The sequence below is a fragment of the Sinocyclocheilus rhinocerous genome, unplaced genomic scaffold (assembly GCF_001515625.1).
Source record: "Sinocyclocheilus rhinocerous isolate Xijiao unplaced genomic scaffold, SAMN03320098_v1.1 scaffold721, whole genome shotgun sequence".
NCBI lineage: Eukaryota > Metazoa > Chordata > Actinopteri > Cypriniformes > Cyprinidae > Sinocyclocheilus > Sinocyclocheilus rhinocerous.
This window is the reverse complement of record NW_015656165.1, coordinates 137,986-156,547: the sequence shown is the minus strand read 5'-3', so window position 1 is coordinate 156,547 and position 18,562 is coordinate 137,986. Positions and strand designations below refer to the sequence as shown.

The following is an 18,562-nucleotide window of genomic DNA, read 5'->3' as shown; positions in this document are numbered from 1 at the left end:
ATGGCACAGTCCCATGGCCGATGAGGTGGAAGGCGGGTGGCGGCCCGCTTACTAAAGACATCCTGGAACGCCACAGTCAGATGGGACAGCAGGTGTCTCTTGAGTTTCCGGACTTTTGACTAGGGTGGAGGTAACTTGGGCTCAGACTAGATACGCAGGTGGTTTAGGGATCTCCATGAGACAGTTTTGCCGGCACGACTTGCTCCAGCGAGTAACCTCACAAGGTTCCCATCTGACTTCTGGAGAGTGGAGAGTGAGCCAGGGGCGTCCCAGGATGATATCGATGGTGGATCCCTCCAGTACCAGAAATGTGATAGACTCCTCATGCAGACATCCGATCTTCAGCTTCATCGGCGGGGTTCGGTAGTTGACCCGCCCATGCCCTACCGGTTTTCCCTGAATGGTCTCGACTCGGAGCTCTTGGGCCTGACGTTGGCGGGGCAGATGGAGGCGGCTTAGGAGGTTTCTTGATATGAAATTGCCCGAAGAGCCCGAGTCGACATGGGCGGAGACTGAAACAGAACAATCGGCGGTGAGTAGTTGTACTGGTAACAAGGATAAAGTTGAGATTACTGGTTCGAGTTGAATGGTACTCACCGCAGGGTGTGGGGGCCTGATGGGGCAGGCTTGAGTGAAATGGCCTGGAGCAGCGCAGTACAGGCATAGTCCAGCCGCTAGGCAGCGAGCGCGCTCAGCGCGAGTGAGTCTGGTGGAATCCATGTGCATGGGTTTTGGTACTGGGGGACTGCTGCAGGCTGGTGGACTGCTTCGTCAGGCTGGCAGGCTGACAACCGTTGGGAGATGCATGTGGCTCTTTGCATGAAGCTCTCTAACCCCATAGTATCGTCATAGATGGCCATTTGCGCGTGGATACGAGGATTCAAGCCCTGCCGGTAGGCATTGAGGAGAGCGGTTTCGTTCCAGCCACTAGTCGCCGCTAGCGTCCGAAATTGCAAGGTGTATTCGCTGGTGGTAGAAGAGCCTTGACGCAGCCGTAGGAGTTGGTCTGGGACGGAGAGCATACCTGTAGCAGATCCAAACACTTCCTTGAAATGATTAGTGAAAGCATCATATGAGTTGATTATGGCACTACTGGCGTTCCATATTGCTCGTGCCCACAACAGTGCTCTGCCAGTTAGCAGGGAAATCAAGAAGGCTACCTTCGAGCGTTCCGTGGAGAATTTCTGCGGCTGCATCTCGATAAACAATGCTACTTGGAGAAGGAAGCCGCCGCTCAGCTGCGCCACCAGCATAGCAAGCAGGAATGGCCATGGGACTTACAGAGGCAGATGGCGAGTGACTGGCGTGAGAGAGGCCCGGAGGGTGTGGACCAATTCCTCCAGTACCTCTGCGGGCGTGGGAACCCGGGGATCCATAGAGGTGTATGTCCTGGGTCCGGTCTTCTGTCACACTACGAGCCAGAGACACAAAGTAAGGATGCAAACAGGAGGGTTTATTGACAAATCGGAGAGCAAGTTGATGACAGGTGAGTATGAGAAGGTAGAGAGTTCTTGGGTTCTTAGCTCTGGGTATTGAGTTGGTATCCTTTGCAGGTATCCGGGGATGATGAGAACGGGATCGTAGGAGAACAGGATCAATGGAGCTTCTAGGGGTAAGTAAACAAACAGGTCAGACACAGGTAGGAGTCAGGCTAAGTTCAAGCTGGTGAACGGTAGACCAGACAGTGAGGCAGTGAGAGGAGTGCAGGGATATAGTGCGCTTAATGAGTCTCTGCAGGTACGGGTGATCAGTACTCAGGTGACTGCGATCTGGTGTGTGTCGGGGCTGGTGACTGAGGTGACGTAGGTGACATTATGCTGATTTGCTGCTAAAGAAACATTTCTTATTATTATCAGTGTTGAAAACGGTTGTGCTGCTTCACATTTATTAATTTTTTTTGGAAACCATGACACTTTTTTGATGAATAGAAAGTTCAAAAGCACTGTATTTATTTGAAATAAAAATTTTTTGTAATGTTATAAATGTCTTTAATTAAAATTAAAACTAAAATACTTGAATAAAAGCATTATCTTATTTAAAGGGGTCATATCATGCGATTTCAATTTTTCCTTTCTCTTTGGAGTGTTACAAGCTCCCAGCCTCCGCTCACTCTAGCCCCCGGCCTCTGCTCACTCAAGCCCGCCGGCCACTGCTCACCCTAGCCCATCGGTCTCCGCTCACTCTAGCGCGCCGGGCGCTGCTCACTCTAGCCACCGGCCACCGCTCACTCTAGCCCTTCGGTCTCCACTCACTCTAGCCGCCAGCCACCGCTCACTCTAGACCACCGGCCTCCGCTCACTCTAGCCGCCGGCCACCGCTCACTCTAGCCTGCCGGTCTCCACTCACTTTAGTCCGCCGGTCTCCGCTCCCTCTAGCCACCGGCCTCCGCTCACTCTAGCCACCGGCCACCGCTCACTCTAGACCGCCGGTCTCCGCTCACTCTAGCTGCCGGCCACCGCTCACTCTAGCCCGCCGTGTGTGACGCTGTGTGTTTAGAGGAGAAACAATAATGTACAGTATGTGGAAAATGATGTGTTTTTTTAACCTTAAACCGCATAAACACATTTCATTACACCAATACACAAAATAATGTTCTTTTTAGCAACATCATATGACCCCTTTAAAAAAAATTATTGACCCAAACTTTTGAACAGTAGTGTGTTTCATAGTATTAGATCTACTATATATTGTAAAGCTATTGCATTAAACTTTGAAAAATGACTTTGAAAACTTTATGCTACTGGATAATTGAAATATTATTACATCAAATCCCACATTACAGCAAACAGTAATTATAGCAAACTATGAAAAGCTGTTCCACATGCCCTTATTCAGTCTTTCACTAAATACTGTGTCTGATACGCACATCTAATGTGAAACTAGGCTGGAGTCCAGTGGAACATGTTAATTTTCCAGTGTGCAGTAAGAGTTTAATTCAGACGGCACAGTCAGCAGAAAAAAAACCCTTTCTGTCTGACAGATGTGAATCTCTCCTCTGTGAGTGATCTAGGATCAACCTTCTTCTTCTTCTTAATCTTTTCTCTAACCACTGGGTATAAAACACAGAAACCGATTCGAAGTCAGTTGGCTGGAGTATAAAGACATCTCTCACTAATGGAAGAGCCAGTTGATTTGATGAATTAATGCAGGAGATTCATTATCCTCATCAAATGTGATGCCGCGAATATTAACACGGCAATTCTGTTTACGCTGATAATAAATCATTCACACTAATATCATAATATGTACTTGTAATTACAAAGGGTAATTCTCAGTGTCTGTATGTGTGTGTGTGTGCAGCTGAAGGAAAGTGCTGAATTTGCAGTAACATGACTATCTGGAGCACAATGCGGGCGACAGGAGAATACGAGATGAGGAGCTCTCTAATTAAACAACATTCATTAATGGTGCATGTTGCCCTGACACCTTCTTTAATGATTCCGCTGTTTATGCCGGCTGTCTCTGAGGTTTCTGATTTATGTAGACTACGATTGTATGTACATTCTGGAGAACAGAAGATTAAGAGAGTAAATTGAGTGTAAATTTATTTGTTAGTAAACGTGATGTGAAAGCTCAAGTGACGGACAGTTAGATGTGAGAACCTGTTTTACATGTTTTTGTGATGTGGGCCGACAACATTACATGTAAATCAAGATGAGCTCTTCTTTCAATGCAGATACAATTTTAAATTTGAAAGCACAGACCGCTTTTTCCTATTAAATCCTTATTTTGAGTGGAATCACTAAATTTGCAACAGCTTATCTTGCAGACATCTGTCAATCATCAGTCATGCATAATGCACGTAAAAACTTGCTGATAGCACATGTATGTTGCCAAGGCATTGTGTTCTTTTCTGCACAAACATCTAGCAAACTCTGACAAAAAAACTGTACATGATAAAGAAAAGGTACCAGGTTTGTAGAAATGTGTTCAAAAGAAATGCTAATTTGTATTCATGTTTCATATGGATTGGAAAGCATTTATACCAATTTGAAGAAAAGTTTACATCGTTTAAATTTGAAATATATTTTTCAAGGTAAAAAAAAAATTCCATTAAATATCATGAATTATTAATTCATAAATATTATATTTTGGGACGTTGCACCACATGACATGCTACAACCTGTACGTTAGTTTGCATTGTCATAAAAAGGTCAAATGATCAGATTTAATATAGGAAACATATGAACCTTGACGTATAGTCATGTTCTTCTCTATTTCCTGTTTTTTCTGCATTTTTTGTCAGCGGTTTATGCAAATTTTTTTCAGTGTATGTATGAATTGTATTTTTAATTTAAATAAATTAATATTAATTCATTTTTATTAAATAAATTAATAGATCTGAAAAAAAACATACATTCGTCCTACATTCTAAATGTTAAAGGAACAGTTCACTCAAAAGCAAAAGCTCAGTTATTATTCATCTTCTTGTTGTTCCAAACCCATACACAACAGTAGACATTTTTGAAGAATTGTTTCACAGCTCTTGCCAGTCATCAAATGTTCATAGTGACAACCACTGTCAAAATGACAAAACAAAACCACAGTAAAACAATTTTTGGGTGAACTGTTCCTTTAAACATCAAACAGTCAAATGTCCAACTAACTTCTAAAAATGGGATATGTAACAATATATTGCTGATCAGAAGAGACATCTTGGTGACATACACTGCTGTTCAAAAGTTTGGGGTTAGTAAGATTATTGCTAACACTTTTATTTTAAGGTCCAATTCTCACTATTAACTAGTTGCTTATTAGCATGCATATTACTAGCATATTGGCTGTATATTAGTATTATAAAGCACATATAATGCCTTATTCTGGATGACCATATTTTAGATCCCTTAATCCTTCCCCATACCTAAACTTAACAACCTTCCCTTACTAACTATTAACAAGCAGCAAATTAGGAGTTTATAGAAGGAAATTTCAGAGGGAACACTCCACTATTGTACTCTTAGAAAACTCGGCTGCAATATAACAAAGAGTGAAAAATTTAAGGGGGTCTGAATACTTTCCGTACCCACTGTATTTATAAATAGAAACTCCAAAGGAACAGTATGGTCACACTTTATTTTAAGGTCCAATTTTCACTATTAACAAACCAATAATTACGACTTTTGCCTCAATAAAACCCTTAATTTGCTGCTAATTAATAGTAAGGTAGTTGTTAAGTTTAGGTATTAGGTAGCATTAGGGATGTAGAATATGATCATGCAAAATATGTGCTTTATAAGTGCTAATAAACAGCCAATATGTTAATAATGGGCATGTTAATAAGCAATAAGTTAAAAGTGAGAATTGGTCCCTATACTAAAGTGTTACCGACAGAATTTATTTGAGAAATACTTTACTGTCACTTTTGATCAAATTAATGCGTCTTTGCTGAATAAAATTATTATTTTCTTGAAAAAAAAAAATGTGACTACATGTACATGTGCTGACTGGGACACTCAGATCTGACCTGAGCAGGGGTCTGCACTGAAACCCACTTCTTAAACAAAGCACTGTGTGCAGACTGGCTCAGATTAGCTAATAATCACCTCTGTTTTTCTGCTCGACGCAGAGCTGCCTCTCCAGCGTCTCTCGCAGCTCTCTCTCTCTGTACAGCTCCATCTTCAGCTCTGTGCGCTCCAGCTGGACCTGCTTCTCTTGCACCCGTGCATTATCGATAGCCACCTTTAACAGACCCTGAAAAGGGAAAAAAGGCTTCAGATTTGCAGTGTGGATCTTTACGCTAAATATTTTGTTATAACTTTTGAAATATTTTATATACCTGTACGTTGGTGAGGAGGGTTTCTATGGAGGACAGGCCCTCAGGAAAGAGCAGTGGAGCATGGAATCCTGGGGGTAATGTTGGCCCAGAATGAGACACTCGCTCATAGCTGTCTCGAGATGTCGGGGTGCAAAGGACATTTTCTTCTGTCATAAATGTAAAGAGAAAACCAGCACATTAATAACCATTTTATAGTAATAATTGTAATAATAAAAAACATAAAATGCTATAAAAAAAGAACTGGGGTCAGTAAGATTTTTCAATTTTAATACTTTTGATTACTTTTATTTAGCAAGGATGCAATGAATTGATCATTAAATATACAAAATATTTATATTCTAAATAAATGCAATTCTTTTGAACTTTCTATTTATCAATGAATCGTGAAAAATCAGTTTCCACAAAAACGTAAAGCAGCACAACTGTTTTCAACATTGACAATAATAAGAAATGTTTCTTGAGCAGCAAAATCAGCATATTAGAATGATTTCTGAAGTATCTTGTGACACTAAAGACTGGAGGAATGGCTGCTGAAAATTCAGCTTTGCATTACCTGAATTAACTACATTTTAAAATATAATACAATATAAAACAGTTATTTTAAATTGTAATATTTCACAAAATTACTGTTTTTTTTACTGTATTTTTGACTAAGTAAATACAGCCTCTGTGAGCAAAAAGACTTATTTTTATTCACAAATATTCAAAAATGTGTGGATATTTGGAAACTGTGATTCATCCAAACACGTTTGCAAGTTCTCCATATTCTAAGTATGTTTTTAGTTCTTCTCTGAAATCACACTGATACTCCACATCCTCACATCCAGCGCTCAGTCTTTTATCCATGAGTCTTGAGAGCAGAACACTAGCGTCATAATGATTCAAGGTCATTACACGTCAATGCTACTTTGTTTCTAGTGCACTCCATGTAGATTTCTTTCTTTAAATGCCATTCCGTTCATCTGCAGAGAATCAGCAATGTCTTCAGTTAAATCAGCTGAGTTTCAATGAGCCACTACACACTGGTTCTGGTTCATTTTTGTGGTCTCAGAGGAAGTGAATCTGGTTTAACTTAAGCTACAGCAGCTCCTCCCACTATCTAATGGCTCTAAATCGGTTCTCAGGTTTTAGTCACATCTGTATTAGGATATTTATAAGGCTTAAAATATGACTGTAACATATTACTGATGACTCATGAGCAGCACTGTGTCTTCTGTACTATTGGTCAATATTATGAAAGAGATATAAAGCTGAGATACAAAGGATTCTCCAACCAACTTTCTTGTGTATCCCTTTGTGACAATAACTTCTCCATTACAACAAGCCCATGTCATCAGAAGGCTTAGAACGAAGAAAAACCTGAGAACACTGACCAAAGCACTTGAAGCACAAGAAAGAGGCTGAGATACAGAGCACCAAGAAACGTTGTTTTTGATCAGGCCGAAGCCTTGATCTTGTCATTGTCACTCACTTCAAAGAGTTTGCTAATGTATGGGGCCTCCTGCTACCACCCAGAACTAACAGCAACACCAGAGTGCATCTCGAGCAGACAATTTCATGTCCTCCTCTCATCTCTGCCACTTTACCAATATGATCTTAATCTTGAATTAGCCATGGTCTAATCTTTATGAATCACACATCATTTAATGTTTTAATTTTTTGATTTTTATCATAATTTGGTGGAAAATTACAGTCTGATATTCAGGACTAAATCAATTAGATGCACTTTGCTGTATTATTTCCTTATTTCCAAATAATAGTTGGCAGGGTATTTAAGAGTACATGTAGGCAACTGTGGCTATTTTTACTAACTCTGCCTATAAATGTTCCTATATATATATATATATTTTTTTTTACTTCAGTAAAGATTGCATATGTTATTTATATATGATCAGTTAAAGGTTTGGGGTCAGTGGGATTCTCGGTGAGAAGTCTCCTATGCACATCAAGGCTGCATTAATTTGATTAAAAATACAGTAATATTGTTAAATTTTATAACAATTTAAAATAACTATTTCCTATTGAAACATATTTTAAAATGCACTTTATTCCAACACGATCCTTCAGAAATCATCCTACTATGCTGATTTGCTGCTCAAGAAACATTTTCTATTATTATCACAGTTGGCAACAGTTATGCAGCTTAATATTTTTGTGGAAACTGTGATATTTTTTTTCATGATTCTCTGATAAATAAAATGTTAAAAAAATTGCATTTTTTTAAAAATTTTTGGTACAAAGTAAAAGTATTTACTGTCACTTTTGATCAGTTGAGTAAACAAGATGCTATTTGTTGCTATTTATACCTGGTGTGAACAGTATTCACCACTGTGTTCACTATTTACGTTTTTACACCTTATATAAATAGCTGCTGCCATAATGTTTAACACATGAAATTAAAAAAATCATGACAAGTTGACAGCAGAATTCTGTTTAATTTCACATATAGTGGACTGAAATTCTTTATCTTAAGGCCAGTTCACACTGCAGACGCAGACCAATGCCGACAGCTGACAGAGTACAGTACAACACTTTTATGGTATAAATTATATTTGACCTGAATAAAACCAGTTCATAGATGTCATTTTAAGGTAACATTTTTTTTCAGTGCAGCAAGTTACCAATGTAAATATACAAGCTGGTCAAGATTTCGTTTTTTTTATATCTACACCTATGCAAATTTCTTCAGCAAAAGAAATAAAAACGAATAGACTATTTCTTTAGCCTAGGGCTCCCCTATTGTACCTATCAAAGCTGTTTTAATACATTTGCACAGTTAGACCAGATGGGCTCTGTTCATTTTGTAAGGCTGTATTAAAGCATGGGGTTTACGCAGTTATCCATAGTTCTGTAGTGGTAATAACCAGCCCTGTGTATGCTAATAAAAAATGTCAGCAGGGAAGCCAGAGAAAGGTGACTTTCTGTTCTAACACAGCTGATCTATTAGCATAATACTGTACTGCCATATGGCATTGGCATTACAATTATATACTGTAGGATAGGGCATGCAAGTTCAAAATGATTGAACTGCTGTAACAAGTCTGCATCAAAAGAAAAACTTCAAAATTATTAGGGTTGTTTAACTACATCTTGAGATTGATTACATATAGTCAACTGGACATTCTCTACTGCAATGTTAAAAGTTTTGGCCCCACTTTATATTAAGTGGCCTTAACTACTATGTACTTACATCAAAAATTAAGTACAATGTACTTATTGTGTTCATATTGTATTGCAAAACACTTTTGCTGCTATTGAGGTGGGATATGGGTAAGGTTAGGGACAGGTTTGTTGGTATGGGTAGGTTTAAGGGTGGGTTAAGGTGTAAGGGATGGGTCAACTGTGTAATTATAAATGTAATTACAGAAATTAATTACAGATGTAATTACATGCAGGTATTTTTAAAATATAAGTACAATGTAAAAACATGTATGTACACAATAAGTGCATTGTACCAAATAATTAATTTAAATGTAAGTACATAGTTGTTAAGTGGGTCCAAAGTTTTTGTTTAATGCATTTGTTATTGTGTGATGTAAGTGTTAAAGCTCAGGTTGAAAGGTTGATGGTTTGATCCCCACAAGGAGCAAGGCACGTTCTCGCCATTGTTCCCTTGAGCAAAGCACTTAACTGCAGGTTTCTCCAGAGGGATTGTCCCTTTAATTATTATCAAGTGAACTGACTTTATGGGCCTGACTGAGTGGGATTAAATAGCAATTACACTTTTTTTCTCAGAAACAGCATTTCAGAAGCAAAATATGTCACTATATGTCACCTTTTTTAAAGGGGTCCTATTATGCTTTTTCACTTTTTCAACTTTAGTTAGTCTGTAATGTTGCTGTTTGAGCATAAAAACGATCTGCAGAGTTACAAAGCTCAAAGTCCAATTCAAAAGGAGATATTTTATTGAACGTTCATGCCAGACTGGGGAGAGAGGTGTTGTAATAATGTACAATATGTGAAAAATAATGTGTTTTTTGAACAACCTAGTATGAGAGCCTGTTCTAGTACACCCCCAAAACAAAATCAAGACTTTGTAAAAGAGCATAATAGGACCCCTTTAAAGGAATAGTCACTGAAAAATACGGAGCCCCACACAATATAAAAACATACATCGTGGACACAAATTAAAAATGTTTTTTACAAAGCATTTTACAATTATTATTAATTCATTCATTTTGGTGCTGTTTTCACAAGCAAGTTGTACATTTTCAAAACGCTCCGTACAAATGTCACAACAAATCATCAAAAATGCATTTTATTAAAACATTTCATTATGCTTTGCATTAATCACAAAATCACAAAGTATCCTTTTCATAACACAAAATAAGAGTGTCATCTATGTAAACATTTTATTTACAGTAAGTATAATGAATTATTGTTACAGTATAAGCAATGCAAATCCGACAATAACCACAATGTTCAAATTGTGTGTGTGTGTGTGTGTGTGTGTGTGCAAGAGAGAGCGAGAGAGAGAGAGAGGAGAGAGAACATAAAGCATACAGCAAGATAGAGTACAAGAGAGATGAAACTATCAATAAATATGTGTCTGTCAGATTGATCAGAGATGCATCCAAAGGAGGGAGACGGATGGCATCAAATACAGAATTGTACATTACAGTATGCCATGTGGGACTGTAAACAGAGGGCATGTTGAAGACTGGTAGAGACTGGCAAATTACTGTCACACTGAAAAGGTGAAACTACAGTATAGACTCATATGGTACAATAACACATTTACTGTATTGGCAGTAAACTCTGTTTTAGCACAAAACCTCATGGCCTTGTCATATCATACCTTTTGATGAAACAGTATGGATTTTATGTCAATTACTTAGGTTAGGTTTTAAAAGATTGACTAGCAGTGTTACAAGTGTGAACAGTTTGGATTCTTGATTTTTGAAAATGTACACATTTCATGTGAAAACTGCACCAAAACAAATTAAAACAAACAAACAAAAAGTGTATATAAATCATGGCCACATTATAGTCTACTAATATCTTCATGTTTAGTTCAATTGTGGCCATGATTTAACTGAATTAAAATGAGTGAATCAAATTAGTACAATGTGGGCACGAATCACCTAAAACCACGGAATTAATTAGTACAATGTTGCCACAATTGAACTAAAGTGAAGAATTGAATTAATAAATAGTCGTAAGAACAAATGAATAATTTATGGCCATTATATTTTTCCTTGCATGTCATGCCTTTTGAGTAAAGAACAGTTTAAACTTTGGTCTGTTCCTTACACAAAGTTATCGTTTGGATTCCAGAGACTCAATGCATACAAAAAAGTTCAGAGGTTTGGTGCCTGTAAGATTTTTTAATGTGTTTGAAAGAAGTCTCTTCTGCTCACCAAGGCTGCATTTATTTAGTCAAAAATACAGTAATATTGTGAAATATTTTTATTATTTAAAATAACAGGTTTCTAAGTAAATATATTGTAAAGTGTATTTATTTCCTGTGATGCAAAGATTTTTTTTTTCAATCCACATTCTTTTGTAACTGCAAGGAAAATGTCTCCATTTATGTTCCACTGAAGACAGTAAGTCACAGGATTGGAATGACATGGAGGTGAAGTATACCAGTATACTGTTAAGTATATACATACCTCAAGATCCATTTAAACAAGTAGGTGCTCAAAACCTCACCTTCCCTTGTGCCTGATAAGGTCTGATTAGATTTACTCACCCCTCCCTTATCTCTGTGGATTCACTTAGCTGACCAAAGCATCTTAATCTCACACTATCTGATCTTCACATCTTGGCAGAAGAGAGATGCCACTGTCACATTCAAGGTGTTTCAAAGAGGAAAAACAATCGGCCTCCCGCTTCCGCTGGCTCTCGCTCACTGTCAACTCCCCTCACTGCCGATCTCCCTCTCTTTGCTCATCTTCCTCCCTCCCTCTCCTCTCCTCTAGGGTTCCTAAAAGCATGGTGTCTGCTGGAATGTGATTAGTGTTGGCCGCCGGAGCACTCAGTGGGAGGAAGCTTGGGCCGTGCCGCTGAACTACGGTGCCCCGGAGGGACAATCAGTGCTGAGTTAGCACTACTCTCTTTTCTCTCCTCTGTGCCTTCAAATCTGATTGATCCTCCATTGAATTATTAGGATGTGTGCACTTGCTTTCCAGCAAAAAATCCTGGCAGCCTGTTAGATCATAAATGTATCTCCTCAACCAAGGTAACTTTTTTCCCCTCTTGTTTTGGATTCCCTGGGCTAATGAACTTCTGCGTCCACTGCTAAAGCCCTCCACAGTCAGCATAAGAGAGCGAGCGGAGAATGAATGAAGGTTGAAAAGCTCGGAGGCGGATAAAGGACTCGTCTTTGAACTCTTCTGTCTTTGACAAGCCATAAAGAAGAGATACAACTTCTGATCTTCACACTTTCAGCGCTGCCCCTAAAGATTAATTTCAGGAACATGAAGGTGAAATTTATCCTTCAGTCTAGTGACTGGTACAGGTGTCCTGGCAGTGACTGAGAGTCTAGAATGACGCTCTACAAAGGGAGAGCCATTGATTTTTGAAGTTTCATAAAATCAGCATGCATAAAATTCGTGACGAAACTTCACAAATGCTCAGCAGGCCTGGAATTGTGCCAAGGGGCTAACTTCAAAATCAAAACTAGTTAAAGGACAGGAGTTTTTATGATAGTGAGCTTAACTTTTCACATTTATGCAGCCTTTTGTGAAATTAATTTTTTAACAAAAATAAAGAATATAATGTGAAGGCCTATACATGAAGTCCACACTCGAATATGACATCATTATGTCATTTCGATGTAGTCCATTTCCCTAATAACACGACCAAGCTATCATTACGCTTTCAGACTAAACCTAATGTGTTATGGTAAGGAGTTCACAATTTCAATGGTTAGCATTGACCCATTAGTCCCTGCTGGTTGAAGCCATAACAACACTATTTGATTCTAAAAAAAAAGCATCTTTCTCCATTGACAGACTTTCTGAAGTAGCTGTGAATTCAGACTAAACAACATTTTTTGTCAAGTCCTGCTCCAGCTGACCAACTGCCACTGACATGAATAGAAAATCAGATGGGTAGTGTTCATTTTCAATTTAGTCAATATGTTCTTCTTCAAAAAATATTGTAAATGCATCTTTTATGCTGTTATTTTTTTCTTGTCATATTATCCTCATCAGTATGTTTTAATTACAATAATTCAATTAGCATCATTATTCGCATTTCTCATTACCAAATTAAAACAAAAAAACAAAACCTACCATTACCATCACGTAATTTTGTTGATGAGACCAACACTGCTAATGGGTTTCTTTCACCAGTTATACTGGCCACTACAGTTCAAGACATTGGGATCAGTACGATTTTTCCATGTTTTCTATAAGTAGTCTCTTCTGCTCACCAAGGCTGTATTTATTTGATCAAAAATAGAGTAAAAGTCAGTAATACTGTGAGATATTACAACAATTAAAATGTTTTCTGACTGAATACATTTTACATGTAATGTACTCCTGTGATTTCCTGTGACCCATTTCAAATGTTTACATGCTTTTCTTCTTTTTGTTCTTAACAGCTCCCACTCGCTGTGGTGGAGCAGTTATGAAATATTGTTCTCGTAAATACTTTCCAGCATTTCACCATTTCATAATAAATATGCACACAAATTACAGTGAAGTGCAACAGTTACCGTAGATTGTTCAGCAGTGGTCAAAAAGGATTTAAACATTGAATTTTGAATCAATGTCTTCTTGTGAACTCAGAGATGTGGATTCGGACAGCAATTAAATTACCACACGACCTTGGTGTTTGTCAAAAAAACAGTCGTAATTCGGCCAGGGATTTTTACACGGGTTGTGGGAGAAAAACACCAGCATTCTGGATTCGGACGGCAATAAAATCACAGACTAACCCCTGTAAATGTTGAAAATCACTTAGGTCCCCATGAGAAACAGTTAACTTCCGAATTGGGCTAAAGCTGAATTTTCAGCAGCCATTACTCCAGTCTTCAGTGTCACATGGTCCATGCTGATTTGGTGATTTTCAGCTTTCTTTGATAAACAGAACAGCATTCATTTGAAATAGAGATCTTTTTTTACTGTCACTTTTGATCAAATTAATGCATTCATTTCTTAAAAATAAATAACTAAATAAATGACCAACCCCAAACTTTTGAACGATATTATATATAAACCTTCCTGGTCATAATATATCTCATCATCATCATAATCACCAGCACCTTTTATGTAGTGGCATCAGTGGTTCAAATCCTTTGTTTTATGCGGGGTTTTAGCACCTGTGTGATCTTGGGATTTCGCCAAATCCCGAAAGGCTGTGCTCAGTCACACAAATGCCCCCCTTTCTGATTTGGGGTGCACTGTCTACTCTCCACGGCACGATGAGGAAATTGTGCTGACTACTCGTCCTTGCAAAGTCCTCATTAACCTAATGAAAGCCTTCAAACGCAAAAACCAAACAAGGGTTCTGGGAGGTTATTAGGAAAATTACACCTCCAGGAGGGCCAGGGTAAGGGAGTTGGTTGGGAGGGGGGGTCTTGCTCATTACTCCATGCTCTGCAAATCACTAACTAATTTAGCCCCACTACTGTGCCATTTTTACCTTTAATTTTCACAGAACTGTGAGCGAGAGTATTCACTGATTTCTCAGAATACACACATAAAGACTGATCTATGAATAGAAATAAAATATACTGAGTATTAGGTGACACATCAGCGGAATCAGCAATCATTTCCTGCAGTCAATCTAAACCACTTCTGATAAATGATCTGCTAAGCTAAAGGAAAAAATATTAGACACAATTTTAAATCTGTTTGGGAAAAATGCTTGCGTTTTCCATGATATTTTTTTCCTGGTACGTAATTCTAAACGTGTTTTTATAACACAGAAGAGCACAGTAAAAGTGCAGTCATTGCTAAACCTTTTGACCTTGTTGAACTGTAATGTAATGAACTTGAAATAAGCACTTCTGAACTGTTTAAACTGTTATAACCTGGGTTGTTCACCAGTCTCAGACAGAAGGCACCGAAGTAATTATTTTCTAATGCATACTATCTGTATAATCAGTAAAAATATGAATCAGTTTTATTTTTAAAATAAACAGCTTATACAAGCCATGTTAATGTTTGATTTATTACAACAAAAGATAATGTTTGTAAACTCTGACATCTCATGGCGTCATTTAATAAAAGAGTATTAGAAATAGGATTTATTTTGAAATAGGATTTATTTAGCAAATGCTTTTCAACACAGAATGCAATATAACTGGCATCTAACCTTTTTCTGAGGAAGCCCTCTTTGTTTCATGGCCTGTGTCATGGGTTGCCAGATCCCCCTCTTTTGGTCCTGGTGGTGCACTTGGAGATAGGCCTAACAAGGCATGGCCAAGAGAAAGACCATTCTGATGTAAATCTAAAGGGAAAGGAGGGGAATATAAACAGATTTTACAAACAAAGGACACAGATACAAAAGCCTGACCTGTGAAGCCCAATGTTCCATTATAGTAGTTATTTTATGGTCTGTCTGAATACTGGATTCTGATTGGCTGTCTGTGTCTGATTTGAAGCGGGCAGAATGTTAGCGCTAACGTGCCTGACGAAACGTGAATGCTAACGTAACTGACGAAAATAACTGTCATTTTTACCCATTCGTCAAATATTGTGCTGCAAAGAGCAATACTAGTTTTAACTTGTCTATAACTTGGCAAATGATCATGGAATAAGTGGGATAATCAACGGCTAGTCGTGCATTAAAGGATTTTAAATGCACTTCACGTCGGGCGGTTCTTTGCCTCCACGTCGTGCATTTAAAATCCTTTAATGCACGGCTAGCCGTTGATTATACCTTACTTATAAAATTTGTTCTATACAGTTTTGAATTTACTGTATATGTTTTGTGAAGATGTACACTACCATTCAAAAGTTTTTTTTTTATATTATATTTTGGAAAGGTTGCATTACTTTGATCCGCAGTGAGAGTAAATATATTTATAATGTTATTAAAGATTTACACAAAAATATTAAGTAGTTTTCAACATTGTTAATAATAAGAAATGTTTCTTGAGCAGCAAATCAGATTTCTGATTTATGAAGGATCATGAGACTGAAAATTCAGCTTTGCCTCCCAGAAATACAATTCATTCCCAGGAACTACAATATATTCAAATACTGTACAAAACAGTTATTTTAAATTATAATAATATTTCCGAATAGTATTGTTTTCAATACTATTTGTGATCAAATAAATAGAGCCTTGCCGTGCATATGCCATGCTTTCAAAAACATTTTAAAAATCATACCGATCCCAAACATTTGAATGGTAGTGTGGGATGTTTTAATTCAATAATGAAAGTTTCACTCATATCCAACATTAATTATATCTTGTACTGAACCAGCTTTAAAATCTCTTTAACAAAATACAGGTAGATAATATTATAGAAGCAATCTCAAAAAGCCTAAAAATTATTACAAGATTTAAACTTCAGTTTTGTCAAAAATAGGATTTAAAACACATACTGCTTCCCAAATTATATCATACCACTGATATCTGATATCTTGGGTAAGATTTATAATGTGTCTGATAATAGACTGAAAAAAGTAGAGAGCATTATCTGTAATTGCATAGTTTTAGTTCCGGTTAAAGCAATGCACATGAACTGCTCTGATGGCTTTGCTTTTAGTAGATTCTGTGATATCACCTTATTCTTAATTCTAAAAGCACATTTGTAAGGTTAGATGTGTAGTTTCACATTATCATGAGAGCATAGTGCTAAGTGCTCAGGGACCAAACTCTGCTGAAATAGTAAGTTTGGTTTCAACCATATAGAGAGGATACAGAGAGAAATGAAAATTTAAAAGTATACATATTATTACAGCTAACATGACACTGATGGCAACTAAAATATTGAAATTACATGCAACGTAGACTTTGTAATAAGACATTGAGGAATAAAACAAAAGACAAGACTTGTATGTGGTCAAGCAGACGTACGTGGCCGGTCAGAAGAGCTCTCTGTGTGGGCAGGAGAGCTGGACACGCTGCTGTTCTGTCTGGAGGATAAGTGGCTCCCTGACCTGCGGCCATCATCCAAAGAGGGTACAGGTGATGGGCTTTCTGGAACTCGCTCCTGAGAGTGAACACACACATTAGTCATCATAATCTGTCAAAGTTTTAATCAAACTGTAATAAATTCTAAAATATTGCAGAATAACTTTCTCTGTTGTGAAAGTTAAATATTGTTCTAAATAGTACACTGCATGAAGAATAAATATAAAGAATAGTTCACTCAAAACATGAACAAATCTGGGTAACACTTTACAATAAGTTTCCATTTGTTAACATTAGTTAACTACATTAGTTAACAATGAAAAATATGTCTAAAGCATTTAATAATCTTAGTTAATGTTGATTCCAACATTTACTAATATTCAAATCAAAAGTTGTAGCCTATATATTAAGGCTATATAATGGACCTGAGCAAACAGTTGTATTTTTAATAACTAACGTTAACAAAGATTAATAAATACGGTAACAAATCTATTGTTATAGTTTTGTTTTATTGTTACAAATCTCATTCTTAATTAATGTTAGGTAATGCATTAAATATAGTTAACAAATGGAACTTTATTGTAAAGTGTTACCAAAATCGGTCATTATTTATTCATTCCAAACCAGAATGCTTTTATTTATTTATTTTTAGTGGAATACAAAAAAAAAAAAAAAGTATTTTTCCATTGACCTTTGATCAAAAGTAGTCTACACAACTAGTGCACTACACTCTAAATAAAATTTCTGTCACCATGGTCACTGTGAGTTGTTCTTGTATGGAAAAAAAAATGTTCCACAAAAAAAATTGATGCACACAATGTTTATTTCCAATGAGCTTTGTTCTCGCGTGTCACACAAGCACATTTGACCTTTTGTTCGATTTTATGTGCTCTATATATGTGTGCTGATCAATGTTTATTTGCGAGTAAACGCCTAATTTAAATCTCTTCATCATATGAAGGGATCATGTCTCTTCAGGAGACTGGGACTAAATAGCTTGATTCATATGGATTACTTTTATGATGTATTTATGAAATTTTTGAAGCTTGAAGGATTTGGTGGAATGAACTTTCAATGCCCACATGCAAATGTGCATATATTAAATTTCCATGTATGAAATATAGTGTGAAGTATGAAGTAAAAACATATATTGGAACAATTTCATACATTAACATATATATATATATATATAAATATATTTAGCTATATATATATATATATATATATTTAGCCCATACAAAAATTTATGTTTATGTATGTGAAGTAATACAATTGGACATATATGTCATGTACATGTATATCCATCCAAAAATCCTTTAATACATGTTGATATTAAGTAAATAAATGAACAATATGCAGCTAATTAATGTAGTTGATGACTGAACGTTCATTTTTTTGGGTAAATTTTCTCTTTAAATCTTCTTAAGAACTGTATGCACAGTACAATGTGTCCTTGTACCTTAATAACTGACGTCACCATTCTGGACGGGGCACTCTGGACCTGAGCAGCAGCTGCCATATTGGCAATAGTGCTGAGATGGTTCATCTGGTTCATCGCCATGGTGACCGAGGCAGGAGGCAGACTGACTGGAATCAAGGGATGTGGCATCATCATGAATGGAAGTTCAAAACCTGTACAAAAAAGCATTGAAACACACACAAAATAATTATACCTTAATTAATCACACATAACTACTGTGTAATCTAATACATGTTTCTATATAAAAGCTTTATTGCACTGTAGGA

General features: G+C 37.1%; 1 protein-coding gene across 1 annotated transcript in view; it reads right to left on the bottom strand.

Annotated features, from left to right (window-relative positions):
- LOC107719724 (dachshund homolog 1-like) overlaps positions 1–18,562 on the bottom strand; it is a 65,868-nt gene that overhangs the window by 8,324 nt on the left and 38,982 nt on the right. Inside the window, exons 4-8 of the mRNA XM_016527212.1 lie at positions 18,276–18,448; positions 16,760–16,895; positions 15,047–15,181; positions 5,777–5,922; positions 5,544–5,691 (exon numbers count right to left, since the gene is read on the bottom strand). Of these exons, the coding sequence (XP_016382698.1) occupies positions 5,544–5,691; positions 5,777–5,922; positions 15,047–15,181; positions 16,760–16,895; positions 18,276–18,448 (738 nt within the window). The remainder of the gene's footprint in view (positions 1–5,543; positions 5,692–5,776; positions 5,923–15,046; positions 15,182–16,759; positions 16,896–18,275; positions 18,449–18,562) is intronic.